Here is a 15,579-nt window from a genome sequence, read left to right as displayed (position 1 = left end):
TTCAATTCGAATTGATAGGAGAATCCTTGTCGTCAAGGGATTGCATCTGTATGTGTGTGTGTGAGAGAGTCTCCTTTAGAAATGAATTTGTTAAATTTGCATGCGAATCGATGGATTTTCTGCCGTAATTTACTTGGATAGGAAAGCAATCACGAGGAACTAACGATAACCTTTTCTTGAAAGATATAATTTTAAACAGCGAGTTTAAAATTATGCAAAATATGTGTGCAAAAATGTATAAATAATATTCGGTTATAACAGACTTATTAAAAAATTTAATAGTAAATTATATATTTTAGAATAAAGGATACACATGGCTCAACGTTGTTATTTTTGCAATATAACAATGTTCCTTTCCCATCCTTTTTTTTGTGAATGTTATTAATTCATTTTTAAAAATTCGTGATTATAATACTAGCTATATATAGACTGTGGATGTTTATGTACTCATGAAAATCTTATGGGAGCAAAAATATCCAAAAGTAAGCATACTTGCAGTAAAAGTATATTTGTTATATAATATCTACTAGGTGACACTTTCTGTTTTGATTTTATTTTCTCATTTACATTAATAAAAATAATCTTTTATACTGTTATACGAATAATATGAATAATAATAAATTGTACAGACTATAAATATAGCGATAACTATGACGTAACATAGATAGACCACTGTATGTGTTATTGGTACATATATGAATATGTATAAGATCAAAATCAAGCGAAATTTTCCAAATTCACTTCAAACATGTAAGAGAAGACATGTTTTCGAGAAATTACTTCACTTTAAAGTGATATTACAATGGGGGCTCCTGAATATACGTGGCTTTAAAGGGTAGGAGATATATATAATCAGTAGAATGGTGACTGGCAAAACCGCAAAACACGGTGACCTGCTTCCGTCTGCGGAAATACGTACGTCGTATGTACGATGAGCAGTACGAAAAAAAATGCTGATTCAGCTTTCACCGGCTATCGTGTAGATACGTGCGGTAGGTCAGTAAAGATGCAAATGGGAAGCACAGGATGAAAGATTCAAGTTTATGTTCCATGTAAAATAACCGCATTTCGGTAACGAAAAATGGTAGAGTCGCGAAACAGATGGTTTAACTACTTGCGTGACCAATACAATTTGTTGAACAAGTACTTGTTTCTCTTTTTTTGCCATAAATTAGTCGGGTTGAAAAAAATGTGAAAAAATAGGAAACGAATAATACGTAACTGTTTGTTGAAAAAAATTAAAAAAGAAAGGAAGTTTAGAATTATGTATATAGTACTCGATTATACAATAAATATTCTATTCTTATTACATTTTTATTTTTTTATATTTATCGTTGAGTATCTACGAGTATTATTAATTTACGAGCGATACAGTAGAAGAAGAGCCTCCTCTGTTTGTTCATTATTCCAACTATATCTACTGTAAAGAAATTTCTTCGTCAAAACGAAATCTTACGAATTCTTCGAAGTGTATTTAATTCGAAGTGTTTGACTGACAATTAGAAAATATCCGGTTTCTCTTTCTTGCGTGAAGAAGCTTCACTTTGTAAAGATCAATTTCCCAACTTTAACTCTTTAAAACTGACTTCTACGAAGTAAACAGTAAAGTCTTTGTAGAAAGAGCAAATCTAATATCTCAGAACTGAAATAGACTTCAAAGGAATTAAAAAGAGGGGAAAGGTGCTTTAGTAAAATAAATCTTCATATAAAATACGAATGAAAAAAAGGTTTGTCCGCAGGTTAGAAATATGACATTAGTAATATGTGAAAAATTCATCGTGGTTACCTTTCCAGTACTCTATTTTTCGATCGAAAAACCTGTCGCATAGAAGTTTGAAATACCATGGTCGTTCCTATCGATAGCTGTTCGTAATCGAATAACAGGAACGTGTGTAGCGTGATGCTTTGGTAAACTATCGAAGTAGTTTAAAGCACCTGTACAAAATTAAATGAAGTCACTTGTAGAGTAATATCTTCAAGCGACTTGGTTCAGAAAAAAGAAAAATATATACATGTAAATCGAATAATATATATTTCGAGAAATTTACTCGTCGGATCTCATGTGTTTCATTATCAAGTTTATTACTGCTATGTATGTAAGGATATTTATTAATATTGGTAACTTATAACTTATAAAATTTCACTAACAATGATATGTAGTTAAATTATACAAAAGGCTATTGTTTGTATTTATCGAAGCCATTTATTAAAAACGTTTTTAATTGGATTCAGATTACTTTGTATAAACTGCCAGAATTCGTTTTATCATACGATAACTATCTGTAGTAAAAAAAAAACATAGACGTCAATCACGTTACAAATAATAGAATGTTATTATTGTTCAAACTTCTATATTGAAATTGAAAGACCAGCTTCTCTCATTGCCATCTAAAATTGAAATGTCAGAAAATTCCAAATATTATTTAATTTATATTAGTATGAAATCAGACTATCATTTTTTTGTTAATTTAACATTTCAATTCCTGTTAGTTTAGTAATAATTGAAATTTATATCTTGCAATGCTCGGGATCAAGCGTACAGTAAAAATTGAATCACTTTGTCAGACGTCACTCATCTAACATCGTAAAAATAGATCACAAAAAATTATCCTTCCCGAAAATCTCTATTTTATGGCGTAAATAAAAGGTATGGCGTAAAATTGTAAGATAAAATATTACTGTAAAATAAAACTTCAAGTATAAAGAGGACAATAAAATGGTTGATTTATGTAACTTTTTAAGTCGTGTATTGTTCCTTGATTTTGATATTGAGAGATGTACTTTGGCTCAGTATTCTACGCTTTTCTATTATTTATAGATGGTTTCATCTTTATGTAACAGAAGATTCAGTAAATTTTAGTATTCAATCAGATTCAGTTTGGAATTTACTTTTTTCCTTACCTTAATCTAGGTAGGTAAAAATACCGTAACCGAATTTATCTTGAAATGGGTTAAGCTAATTTTTCTTCGACCTGGCTCGAAGAGTTCCTCTCAAGCTACTCCAACAGCTAGGTACACAAACTTGTCGCAGCGGCACACGACAAAAATCATAACAAAGTTTCCAAACGCAAATAACATTGTAATTTAAAATGCCATGTAAAGGATTTGATATTACGGCTACGAAAGTAGTGAGAAAATTTATTGGATCAACTAAAATTTCATTTATAAAAGATGTAATAGAACTTTAAGCGAAAAATTACGGAACGTTTATACCCTAGCATAATGCAATTTTTAATTTTACATGAATGTTATATACATATATATATATATTTGACGATAGCTCATAGTGAAACAGAAACTTTTCATCACGTTCTAATCATAAATTACAAAATTCTAGCGAGAAAAGAGAGGGCGAAATGGTAATTTATGGAACATGACGATTTGAAATCTGCAACTGATGATTTTAAATATGCGCGAAACGATGTTCTGTTCGGGTTCTACCTCTCTGATTGTCTCCATAGAAATTTAAATTTGCATAAATATTCGTTGTCTGTTAATTAGGCTGGAAAGTTAGCAAAATCGTAGGAGGATTAAAATCGACGCGAGAAGTTATTTCGTTTTCGGGGTGACGTTTATTGTGAATTCTAACTGCGTGATGCATTAGAGGAGCATTAGTATTCGTGGTCCCGATGCGTTCGTACACTCTGAACGTGATATGGCGCGTGGCGCACGATGCACAGGGCACAGTGCAATGTCAAAGGATCTCGCTTGGCTCTATAGATACGATGTAATACAACGCGAACGTGTAATCACTGCCAGTTGCGACGGTTGTGTACATATATTTTGACACATGTTACATAGCCACGAAAGCCACATCACTCAAACCGAATGGGGTAATCGTTATTGCGCGAAATTTGATGGACTGTTACTCTGAAATCCTGGTCTGCCTCCCCTGTATTTGTCATGGGAATTCTTGTTAATGGGGATTTAACCCGTTCATTCTACCATTATTGATCGATATTTATTTTCCTCCGCGAAGAACCTGGTTGATCACATTAGAATATTATACTATTTAATTTTTTATTCGTAGATACTTTAATTCAATTAAGGAGTCAAAATAATATCTATTACACTTAGTCATCCAGAGAAAGTTGTGCTATCTATATGTATGTACATACAACTACTATGATTTTAGATATCGTAACAAGTTCGTCACATTAAGTAAGTAAATAAAAAGATGAAATTATTTTATTCGACTCCTTTAAACACCTAGTCTTATGATTCGATATTGTGACCATACTCATTGAAATTAATTATTTGTATAACTTCGATCTAATAAAATTTTTTATTATGGTACAGCTAACTATTCAAATGGAAAATATAAATCTGCAAGAAATCCTACATGGTTCAATTTATTTCATCATAAATTATAAATTATATAATTCACATCAATCAGTAAATTATAATAATCGAATTATTGTACGTATTAAGATAATATTATAAGATCCGACTGTTTGCAAAGCTATAATTGAAAAATAGTATCATCATAGCACGATTCAAGTATATAAAAGATTTCTGCACGATTATTAAAATTTCAATCGCATCGTTAAGTTTCTATCTTGTCTCCAAAGAGTTGACTCTCTATAATATTCCATAACACTGATCGTATCGATACACGTTTGAATGAGAAGAATCGTATCGTCGAGAAATCTAAATTATTGATAGGTGATTAAACTTTTAACGTCTGAACACGGTCAGAACGCCGCAGGCTGTCTCGAACAAAGCCGAATCCATTGAGATCGAAGGCTTTTGAAACGCGAAGAAGAGGGGAACGAAGAATACCAACGTTTCGACCAGAGGTAGTTCCAGAGAGCTTTCATACAGATATCAAAAGGAACTCGCGAAATAACGTTCACGACAATAGGGAAACTCACCGTCATTCTTTCGCCAGTCTACCAGGCTCTGAAGCCACAATGCGGTAAATACATTGCGAGTCACTTATAAACTAGCACCTTAAACAACTTCTACGTTTACAATTTCGAGACAGAGTTGAAAAAGAAATATCCTTTCTTCGCTTCGAATATGCAGAGGTTAGTACTTTATCATTTCTAAGATTTAGACAATTTTTTAAATTGTTTTAGAGAATTTAGAAAATTGTTTTCTTCGAATTTTTATGTTCTAGTCTTATACCTGATTCAACAGAAAAGAAGCTCTTAAATCCATCAAGGATCAAGCAGTGAAGTAATGTTTTAAAGGTGGTAGATCGCAATATTAAATATTATCAAAATATAAAAAGTGTAATAAATAAAAAGAAGGACTATGATTTGAAAAAAAGACACAGTTTATCATATTGCTGTGAGATACTTCAGTTTCTTCAAGTTTCATAAAATTATAGCGTCTAAGAAGAAATAGTAGTATAGTATGAAACAGATTCTTGGAATTCTTTTTCATAATCGCTATATAGGTTCGATAGAATGCAATAATATGAATTTATTAAGAGGAAATCAATGGAAAATGTTGGAAATAAAAATTAGTAATATGTTGCGTTAACGCGATGCTGATCCTTAATGAGTTAATGATTGATAAAAAAGATTCTACTATGAAATTGATAGAGTCGAAAATAAACGAAAGAAATTCATAATGATAGGTTGTACAAAACTGTATAATTTTATATAACCTTATTTGCAATGTGTGATAATACGACGGTGTGATCAATTTTGGAAATATCTAAATATATATAACATTCATTAAAATACTCGCCCACTGAAAGAATGATCAACACAGAGTTTCACTTTGCATAATTATACGATAACCACAGAAAGTATACTATGTTTATCATCTCTCTGAATCAAATTAAAATAACTTCCTATATATTAAATGAATGAATCAACAGCTTCGCTTCATAAAATTGTATTACTTGCAGCGCAAGTACAAATTAATAAATAGCTTTAATAAAATTCGCATTATCATGAACAATTATCATGAGCAAAATTCTATAATTTGATATATTCCATTGGAACAAAGAATTAATCTTTTGAAAAAGATATTGCCTGTAAAAATAGTTCAACTCCTTATTAACAAGTATTACCAGAAAATCGATTTATTTCAATTTCGCAGACAAATGGTCTAAACTCGTGCATTTCGATTTGGTTGGGTCGAATGTGTGAAACAAAAGATCACCTTTCGAGCTTGTTCCTGCATTAATTCTGCTTAATTTGCGCGACGAGACGTTAGACAAATTCATATTCGAGAGTGTCATTATTTGCGGCAGACAATGGGGCGAGATGAATAGATGATGATGATGCGGTAGTAAGACACGTTATCGTCGTACGATTGACACAGTCGTTTCGATCCTCGATAAAAGATCGATTACCGCTTTGTGTATCTACCACTAATGAAAAAAAAGAAAAAAAAAAAGAAAAAGACAAGGTAGTACGTAGAATAAATAACAGAAGATGGATCAAGCACTGACCTCGAGGAAGTCCTTCACCGTGGTATCGACGACCATAAGAGGTCGTTGAATCAAGTGGACTACACCGTTGCGCACTGGAATGTTCGGTTTAATTATTTCTGCTAACACGACTCCTGTTGGATGTCTCACGTCGCCAACTATGGTATTCGATTGCACGTAAACTGAAAATAATATTAACAATTATTAAACCGAACGATGCATTATGCTTGCACGAAGTACGACTAGGTAACGCTGCTGTGGAATTGATTACGAAACGAAACGATAGCCAAAATTAATTCTTTGGTAAATAAATCCCGGACTGATTTTATGTTCGATTAAAGTCGTTTTTGGTTGTATCGCAATGTTTTTCTTGTTATGTATTTGCTTATCGTTGAGTAGATGGTGATTTGAAAAGAGAATTCAATTATTTTGAATTACGATGAAAAATTGGTAAGTTTATATTATATGTATTTGATATTTACAAACCTAGAAATCAGTGATAATTTCTAGTTAATAAGGCAGTAATTATTAGTTAATGATGCAATCGGTAATAATTACTAGACTAGATAACTACTACTTACTAGATAACTTCTAATGCATAGTTTTCATAAAACTTGAGACATTCATAAAGTAATAAAAAAATAGAAAGACACGTATTTTTTAACCGCTGTAATTCAAGTTTAGAGGATAAAACTACTATCCAAAGTTCCACTTCTCTGATGTTATCCTAGGCACTACCGGAGATAGGGAAAAAGTTTTTCAAACAAATATTTTATAGCTTCTGACGGACAATAATATGATATAAGGGTCTGTGTCATGAAACTTTAAAATATAGTCGCAGCTCTCAAATTTACTTTCAGAGTATACTCAATCAGATATCATTATATCTCTGAAAACTTTTAACTCGATTTATCAAAATTTAAGCTAAAATCAAATATTCCTTCTATATATAACATAGTTTAAGAACTTAATGGCAGTGAAGATAATTTGAGGACATTAAGTTGCAACAAAACTTCCTAATATATATAGAGTGTATCACTTAAATTCAACACTTAAATTATTTCATCTATTTGATGTTCTTATGACGTTATTTTATGACGTTTAAAAAGTATATTTAACGATAAAAAGATTTCTCTCAAGATCGTCTTGAAGATTCCTCTAACATCACTAATATTTTCCGCATATCAATGTTTGTTTTTTTGTATTATCATGAGATGTTGCAGTTTATAATAAATCTTTTTATCATCGTCTCAAATAATAAATTTCATGTGTAACTTTTAAATGAGATACCCCATATACTAGACTCTTTTTAAGCGGCAAAGATAACAGTTATTGGAGTTTTAGTATTCGTTAAGAAGATAAATGGAAACGTGCTGTGAAGAGTTTATATAATTTAATTTCGGCAAATTGCCTTTCCACATCAGTCTTCATTTATATCACTAATGCCTTCACTGTGTCCTCTAAAATGGATGAAAACGTCGTTTAAAACTTTCCTCCTCTACTTAAATTTTAATACGCATTTTATTAATTTCACTAATACTATGGTTCATTGTAAGTTTATCAAATTTCCTATAAAATGTGATCACCTACCTTTATCGTGTTCCTTGAGGAAGCTAACGGTGACCTTGACGTTGTCAGTGAACGCAAGGGTTTCATAAGGTACATTGTGAGGTGTCGGTGTTGTGAAGAGGACGTTGTTGGGTATCACGTGACCATCAATTACCACGCGGTCAACCTTCTCCGGCCTGGGCGTCGGCTGTGAAAGAACAAAACGAGTTTATGGAAAAAAAGAATGCTGCTATAACTTTTTTGAACGTGCTCTATAAATCTCTCTCCATAAACATTTGATTATAATATAAAATTTTTAATAAATTTTATATCATGAATTTTAAATAGATTTGTATTAAATAATTAAAATATTATTATATATATAATAAATTATAAATAATTAGTAAAAAAAATGTATAGAAATTCTATTTTAGATTATAAATGAATTTTATTTAAAATTGAAGCTCGAATATTTTTTTGAAAGCGAGTTGTATTTCATGTTTTATTTTTCATTTGCTCGGAAAATGGACCAGTTATAGAAAATAATCGAGATTATTTTAACAATTAAATTCAGATCGCATAACCCATAAATGAAATTTGAATTTCGTTTAGAAATCAACTATTTCTTGGAAAAATTCCTATTTTCATATGTGTAGTTAATCATTCAGAATCTTCTCTATTCTTTACATGAAGTTGTTTTACTGTCAAAGAGCGAACTACATGCATAACTATTCGATCACAACAAATTCTACGCATCAATTCTCAATATCGAGGCTCGATGAATTTTTGGTTATGTAGATTTTCAACTGAACCATCCAACAATTACATATACATATTTACGTTCAAAAGTGTCCCTCGAAACTGTTCGAGTTACATAAATCTTGACTACCTATTGATCGGATTTCCGATTGAACATGTTTTGGACTGCTCAATTTCCCGAAACGTGTAGATTTCCCGACTTTTCAAATTCGTCGTGAAAACATATTGAATTGGAAAGGTTTTCGGTTACTCGGATTTTCGATTGCGCATGTTCCAAATTATTCAGCTTTCTGATTGTACGAGCTGCCTCCTAGTGCAGATTCTGCACTGCTCGATTCTCTGATTGCACCGGTTCTTGATTGACAGGATCCTCGATGATACAGATTGCCACGTATACAAGTCCTGTCCCATATGAATTCACGATTAACGAAATTTGGGATAAGGCAGGAGCTTTGAATTGAACGCGCACTTTGTTCTAACTGCGTTTTCGTTTAACTTGTAATTAACATGAATTTAATTGTGCTCCTGTTAATGTTTCATCAATGTTGATATGATTAAACGTTAATTCAAATATAAATTATTTCACTATATTAATACATAAATATTATTTTATCATATTGATACAGTATTGCCATAATTAGTGTTAGTATACCGTAGAAAGTAAAGTTAATTAGTTAAATTATTACTAAAAGATAAAATAGTTGGGTAAAAGTAACGAAAAATTATCCATTCACTTTCCAAGTTTACATTATAAAGATCATAGAACGATTATAGATATACTATCTTCGAACGATTAGTTTTTTCGAGAAAATAAAATTCCATTACCATTGTTACAAAAATATATCATGTATAGTAAATCACCTAGCACAATATGATCTCTATTTATACTTCATAAATAGTTCAAGTTATTTCCACCACTCTTTGCTAGAAGTAATTCTTAATTATATCATTACAAGTTTTCTAGCATCCGAAAATTCATTAACTTCGAACGTATCCCAGCCATGATGAAACCATGGCCTAACAAGATAATGCAGCATGTTAGCATCACAAAACAATACCCAAGAATTCTCGCTACTTCCCCTAAAAGCAGCGAAAACATTTAATTAACCGGTCGATAAGACATTGCGTCTCATTAATTACTTGCACTTTCATGCTGAAACATTTCAACCCCTGTCCCTCCCATGGTTTCGTCTCTGGCGGCGTCTGTCCCACAGGGATTCTGGCTGGCTCTAGTTCACAGGGTCCATGTAAACGGCCCCTAATGCGGTGTAATCGCGTAAAACCGCGGAGGCGAACAACGACGACGTCAAAGACGCACAAGGGTGCGGCATTGTTACAGTTGTTCGCAAAAGTATTGGAACGCTTGTGGACCTCTTTTCCGAATATATCATCTACGTTACACGAAATATTCGAAAATTTCATAAACACTGTAACAAGATCAAACTATCATGACTAGACCGCAGATTTTTATACAAATTCAGTAGAAAATTGTTTTATCTACCAAGTATTATAGGAAGCATTATGTTTTGCATATTTCATATTATGTGCATATTATAAAACTCTGCGCAATCAAATTTTCTATAAATACATGAAAATCTAATTACGACCATGTCGATAAAGTTTCATACAAATCTAAAAATGCACATAGAAGCTACAAAGTATTTAACGCAAGAATATATTCCGCGAAGATCACAGAGAGTGCTGAAACAGTTGATTATTCATTATATCAATAAGCCTAAATATTCAGTACTGCCGTTTCTAACACTCGCTACATATTTCCTTAAAACGATTGTTCTAATACACCAATTTTCTATTGAGTAGCTATGTTTGTACCAAATATCTTGTAACTTTGTCCACATAATTTTCAGATTGCTTTCGAGTTTTACCATTATAACCATGACGATCGTGTCTCGTTAGTGTTAATCAAATTTCGAAATGTTTTACACAACACGCACAATATACGCACAATAGTGTTCCATGGTAAATATTGAAATACTTTCGTGAGCTACTGTACGTGTACTTATTCGAGGGATAACACGGGGCAACGAGCCGAGTAAGGACGCGAAAATAAAGCATCGACTCACCGGACCGATGATTATACACGTCCCTCATTATCGATTGCGCGCGTGTAAAAGGTCATTCGAGTGTAAAGGATGAGGTCGCTATGAACGATTGATTTCCGATTCGTGATAAGGCACGGCTACGTTATACGGTCCATCAGAGTCGTATTAAACGCTGACTATCTTGTTACGACCGTGTTGTTCCTCACGTGACAAGGACAAAACGTGTCACTCTGTTTTCCACGATCGAGATTTCGAGGGTGGCTGCAGGCTGCTCGTTAACGCGCGTCGCTCCACTTAAGGGGCGTTCTAGAATGCGAAGAAGGATGAGTCGGAGTATACGAGTTTTAGAAGTCGGAGAGTGGTAGGTAAGGGATGATTTTTAGAGTGTGTCGTTTGATGTTTGCGCGATTCTTCTTTGAAGTTTCCTTGTCTCGTATTAGGCGTGACTTCGTTGACGGTTATGAGATTAATATATTTTAGAAATTGTCAATCTTAAAATATCAGCAAAGATTGATTCTCAAAACGAGTTATCTTTTTCAATATGGAAGGGTACAGTGGCTATAAAAATTATTTGTATACCATTGTATTTATTATATTATCAAGCAAGTATATTAAATTTCGTATTATTTAGTAGCACTTTCATATGGCTACAATAATTTGATACTGTGAAAATAAAAAAAATAGAGCTCGATGGAAGAAACTTCATGCAAAGTAAGTGTATGTAGTACAATTACTTTTTGTTGGTATTCCATTTATTTTATCTAATAACGTTATTACACGCTTTACAAGCTTTTGCCACGAGTGGAAAATTGGCTTATGTATTGTTTGCAAATCATTAGCAATGGAGAGAATGTACCTATATTATATAAATGAACCAATTACGATATAAATGGACTATTATCGCAAAATAATTTTTTTTTATATATACCTTTTTTAAAACCATTCTATCATTTCTTGTTAACGAAATAGATCATGTCAATATCTTGACAATAAAATTTTTAAGTAATAAAACTATATGTGTCATTCAGAGGGAGAACACATAAAAAGGTCAATATTACGAATGCAATGTTGTTATGTACGTGATTCGCTTGTTTTTTATTGCTTTTCGTAGAAACAATCTCAGAAAATGCAAGCGTTGTGTACCAGGCGACCATAGTCGCTCGTAGGAAACTCGTATACATCCATCGTTTAAACTTTAAGCATTGCAAGATATTTATTCGGACAGTAAAAGCAACAAATCTCATAAAAAGATACCGTAAAAGTTTCAACGAAAGTTAATTCACCAATAACGAGCGTACTAAAATGTTTACGTGCAACGTAATTCACAGGACAATGAGAAAAATGGATAATTTTTAATGCGCGAAAGCGGTCAAAGCTGGAAGATAAAACTTTTTAAACTTTACATTACATATTCAAGAATATTTAAATCTGTCTTTGAAATCACGTAAATGGGAGTTTATTTTAGTTTACTATTTATCTTAATCTGATGGAGATTTATAGCTTTACTCATGAGACACGAAAGACGAAACTTTTATATACCAATATTTTACGAAATTTAGATATATTTTACTTGCATTAAATAACAACCATTTCGATATGTAATACATACATTTCGATTATTTCATGTTCCACGCGATGGGGTGAAAATATTACAAGTTAAGTAACAACTATCAGCTATAAATATTCTTAATAAAGAAAAGTAATTCTCCTCACCCCTGTTCGGATTTCTTTCACTGAGATACAAAAGCGCGCTCAAAACCACAATCAAAGCCACTTTCAAGCTGTTCACTCGTCAACTTGTTTTACGTTCCACTCTCGGATTCTTTTCTCTATCTTCTTTGTTCTTTTTCCTTTCTACTTTACATCCAGTTTTTCAAGATATAACCCGAAGCAATGGAATTCTCCAAGTTGCGGTGCAAAATCACATTCGTATTAAATCTCGCCACGTTGTTCGTTCTTTCGTTTCACGATGAAATCACAGATAGTGAATATCTGATTTAGTAATTTTCTACTTTATTAAATAACGTTGAGAATGTACATCGCAGTATTTCAAAATTGCCACGATTGAAGATGATACAGTTCTGTGTTAAATGTGTAATTTCAAGGATTAAGGGTGGAAAATTGTAGACATAATACTTGTACATTGTATCCTAATGTCTATTGTTTTGCTGACTTTACATTTTTAGCAAATAATTTTTGTTCGAATGTTACCAAATAGTTCCTCGCGAAATATCCAAAAATTTTAAGATGTAGAAATCTGACTACTTGGAAATGTGAAAACTTGAAATTTAAAATATTTGAAAATAAGATGTCGCGTTACTGTAACGTTGGTCTTTAATAAGTTAATAATTATTCCAAACGTCGAACGTTCACCGTTCTATGAAAATTCTTCTATCTTTCTTTCCTTCTTTTTAGGGTTCGGAAGGTTGTTCGTGCTTCTCCGGTATTTCTTAGAATCGTTCCAAGACTTTATTTCTACCACTCACTACGCGGATTCTTCTTCCGTTTCAGCTAATTCTGGATGCAGCCAGCAAAGCTGTACGTGCCTCAGAGTTTCGCGGAATTATTCACGATATCATGTAAGATGTAATCACGCAACGCAGCTACCGACGAAACGATTTCGTTCCTTCTGTTTTTCTCGTGCCCCGTCGCCCGCACGAGAGAAAATTGCTCGCACCGCTACCTCAAGAAATAAACTTCTTTCTTTCCTTATCTGTCCGCCCCATAGTTTGCTTTTCCTGTAGATTTTTACAAGAACAACAGAGAAGTACGCGTAGAACATATAATAGATAAAAGTTGTGGATTTTTGGCAATGTGTTCATGCGTTTCATGAATTTATTTAATCTTTTCTTAGAAATTTGTTAGAATAGTTGCATAACTTAAAAAAACAAATTTTTTCAGAAAATCAGTTTGAAATAAAAAGTTTGAAGTAGAGAATTATTAATTATACTCGGTTATGTGAAATAATGAAAACTTTTTCCTTTAGAAATGTATTTTTAAAAAAATTGTAATAGTAATATTTATGATTTAACATAAACTCGTAGATCTACTTAGCCTGTAGTCGTTAGAAAGAATTAAAAGGACTGTAAAAAGTTCCGAGAAGTTGCGAGTGAAGTTTTCAACAAACTTATGATCCTGTTTATCGTGTTGCAATGATATACCTGTCAGAATGTGGAAAAATTTAATTATTTCCATTCCCAGCAAAATTACATTAAACTTCTTCTTTCTGTTAAACGTTTCTCAGATACTTTCTCGTTCTCACGCAGAACGTTTTCTCGTCGATTACTTAGCGGACATTTTCTGGCGGAGATTCGTTTTCTAAAAACACGAAGACCATTCGACCAAGTGTTCACGTTTCTCTGTTATTAATTCAACCTCTCTTTCTTTCCGTATTCTTTGGTTGGTAATGGCTGCGTTGATGATCCTACATTCGATCGAAGAAAATAGCATCGACGTGGTTCAATTAAAAAATCCTCATTGTTTATCATGTTAACATATAAAAATTGAAAATTGCAAGGTTATTTTATAATTATGAGACGCAGTTTATCATATGCGTACCTATATTTTGTTCTAATGTTTGTTTCTTTTCTCACAAATATATAAAAATCTAAATTCAATGATAACGAATTATATTAGTTTCATATTTTATAATTATCACTTCCGCCAGCAGTGAAACTTTCCATTAATCTTCTCCTTTCCCCTGAACCTTTCTCAAACAATTTTACGTTTTCAAAGCAACTGTCTTTTCTTCGATTTCCCAAACATTCGTCGGAGGTGAAGGATTCGTTTTCCAAAAACACGAGGACCATTCAACGCTCGCCATTATTAATTCAACCCTTCTTCCTTCTGCAGTCTCTTCGATTGGTAACGATCGTATCAACGATCCCATGTTCCAAACTGCAGCAAAGGAAGCTGTGGCTCCTTTCGTTCGCATCGAACCATCGACGTCGTTCGATTGGGAAAGCTGCGTCGACGACGTGTCGCGTCGAGTGCTTTTCGATACGGCTCGATCGCTCTCCGTGAACGGAACGAGGCTTTTGAGGGCCGAAACTTGATTCCTACACGCCCTCTTCTTTCCTTTATATCGAGATCACACACCCACACATAGCCAACAGCTGATGTACATTGTGCAATCAAGCTACGAATACGTATCCGATATCGTGAACGCTACCGAACACACGTTGTTGGAAATTTTTGGGGAAGCGCAGCACGATTTTTCATGTAGTAATTTCCGCTTTACCATCACAGAATATGTACCCATTCTTTTTTTGCTGCGTTTATTGATTTTCGGGAACGCTGATCGCCGATGGTGGAATCTGTTTGTTTCAATTTTAGCTGCTGATTTTTCGGATTTTTACATCCGGGAAAAATTATTCGGTTTTATTGGAACATGTATCGGGATGTTTGTTGCAGGATTTTATTATTTAACGTGTTGCGATTTCGGATTTTTATGTGTTTGCGAAGGTTATTTGAATAATGATAAATAATCCCGTGGTGGTACGTTAACGAGGGATGTAAAAATTATTTTAAGAAACATTTTCAGAAAATCAGTTTGAATATTTTTATAATTTAGTCCAAAGTTTATTTCTGGGGTTTTAAGCCGCTTTAAGAAGATATTGTTTATGTCTGTCCTTTATTAGTAAACAGAAAGAGGGTAAAATAGTTTTCGTAAATTATGAAATTCTTCTTATCAGACAGTACAATTTTATTAGATAAAATAATGCAAATAATTCATTTGCAGAGTTCATTTTCAAAACTAACGAATTCTTAAATGTGCCATTTTTCTAAAAAAAACTTATCATACGTAAGTATTTCCTT

The 15,579-nt window shown here is 32.7% G+C and overlaps 1 protein-coding gene across 7 annotated transcripts in view; it reads right to left on the bottom strand.

The window, feature by feature from the left end:
- The window catches only part of LOC117204944 (fasciclin-1), a 373,763-nt gene that overhangs the window by 55,842 nt on the left and 302,342 nt on the right, over positions 1 to 15,579 (bottom strand). For all 7 annotated transcript variants that reach the window (XM_033442870.1, XM_033442871.1, XM_033442872.1 and 4 more), the window contains exons 6-7: positions 7,982 to 8,147; positions 6,413 to 6,573 (exon numbers count right to left, since the gene is read on the bottom strand). In XM_033442870.1, coding sequence (XP_033298761.1) covers positions 6,413 to 6,573; positions 7,982 to 8,147 — 327 coding nt within the window. The remainder of the gene's footprint in view (positions 1 to 6,412; positions 6,574 to 7,981; positions 8,148 to 15,579) is intronic.

This window comes from Bombus bifarius, unplaced genomic scaffold (assembly GCF_011952205.1).
Source record: "Bombus bifarius isolate JDL3187 unplaced genomic scaffold, Bbif_JDL3187 scf7180000007984, whole genome shotgun sequence".
Taxonomy (NCBI): domain Eukaryota; kingdom Metazoa; phylum Arthropoda; class Insecta; order Hymenoptera; family Apidae; genus Bombus; species Bombus bifarius.
This window is presented reverse-complemented; position numbering and strand designations above follow the sequence as displayed.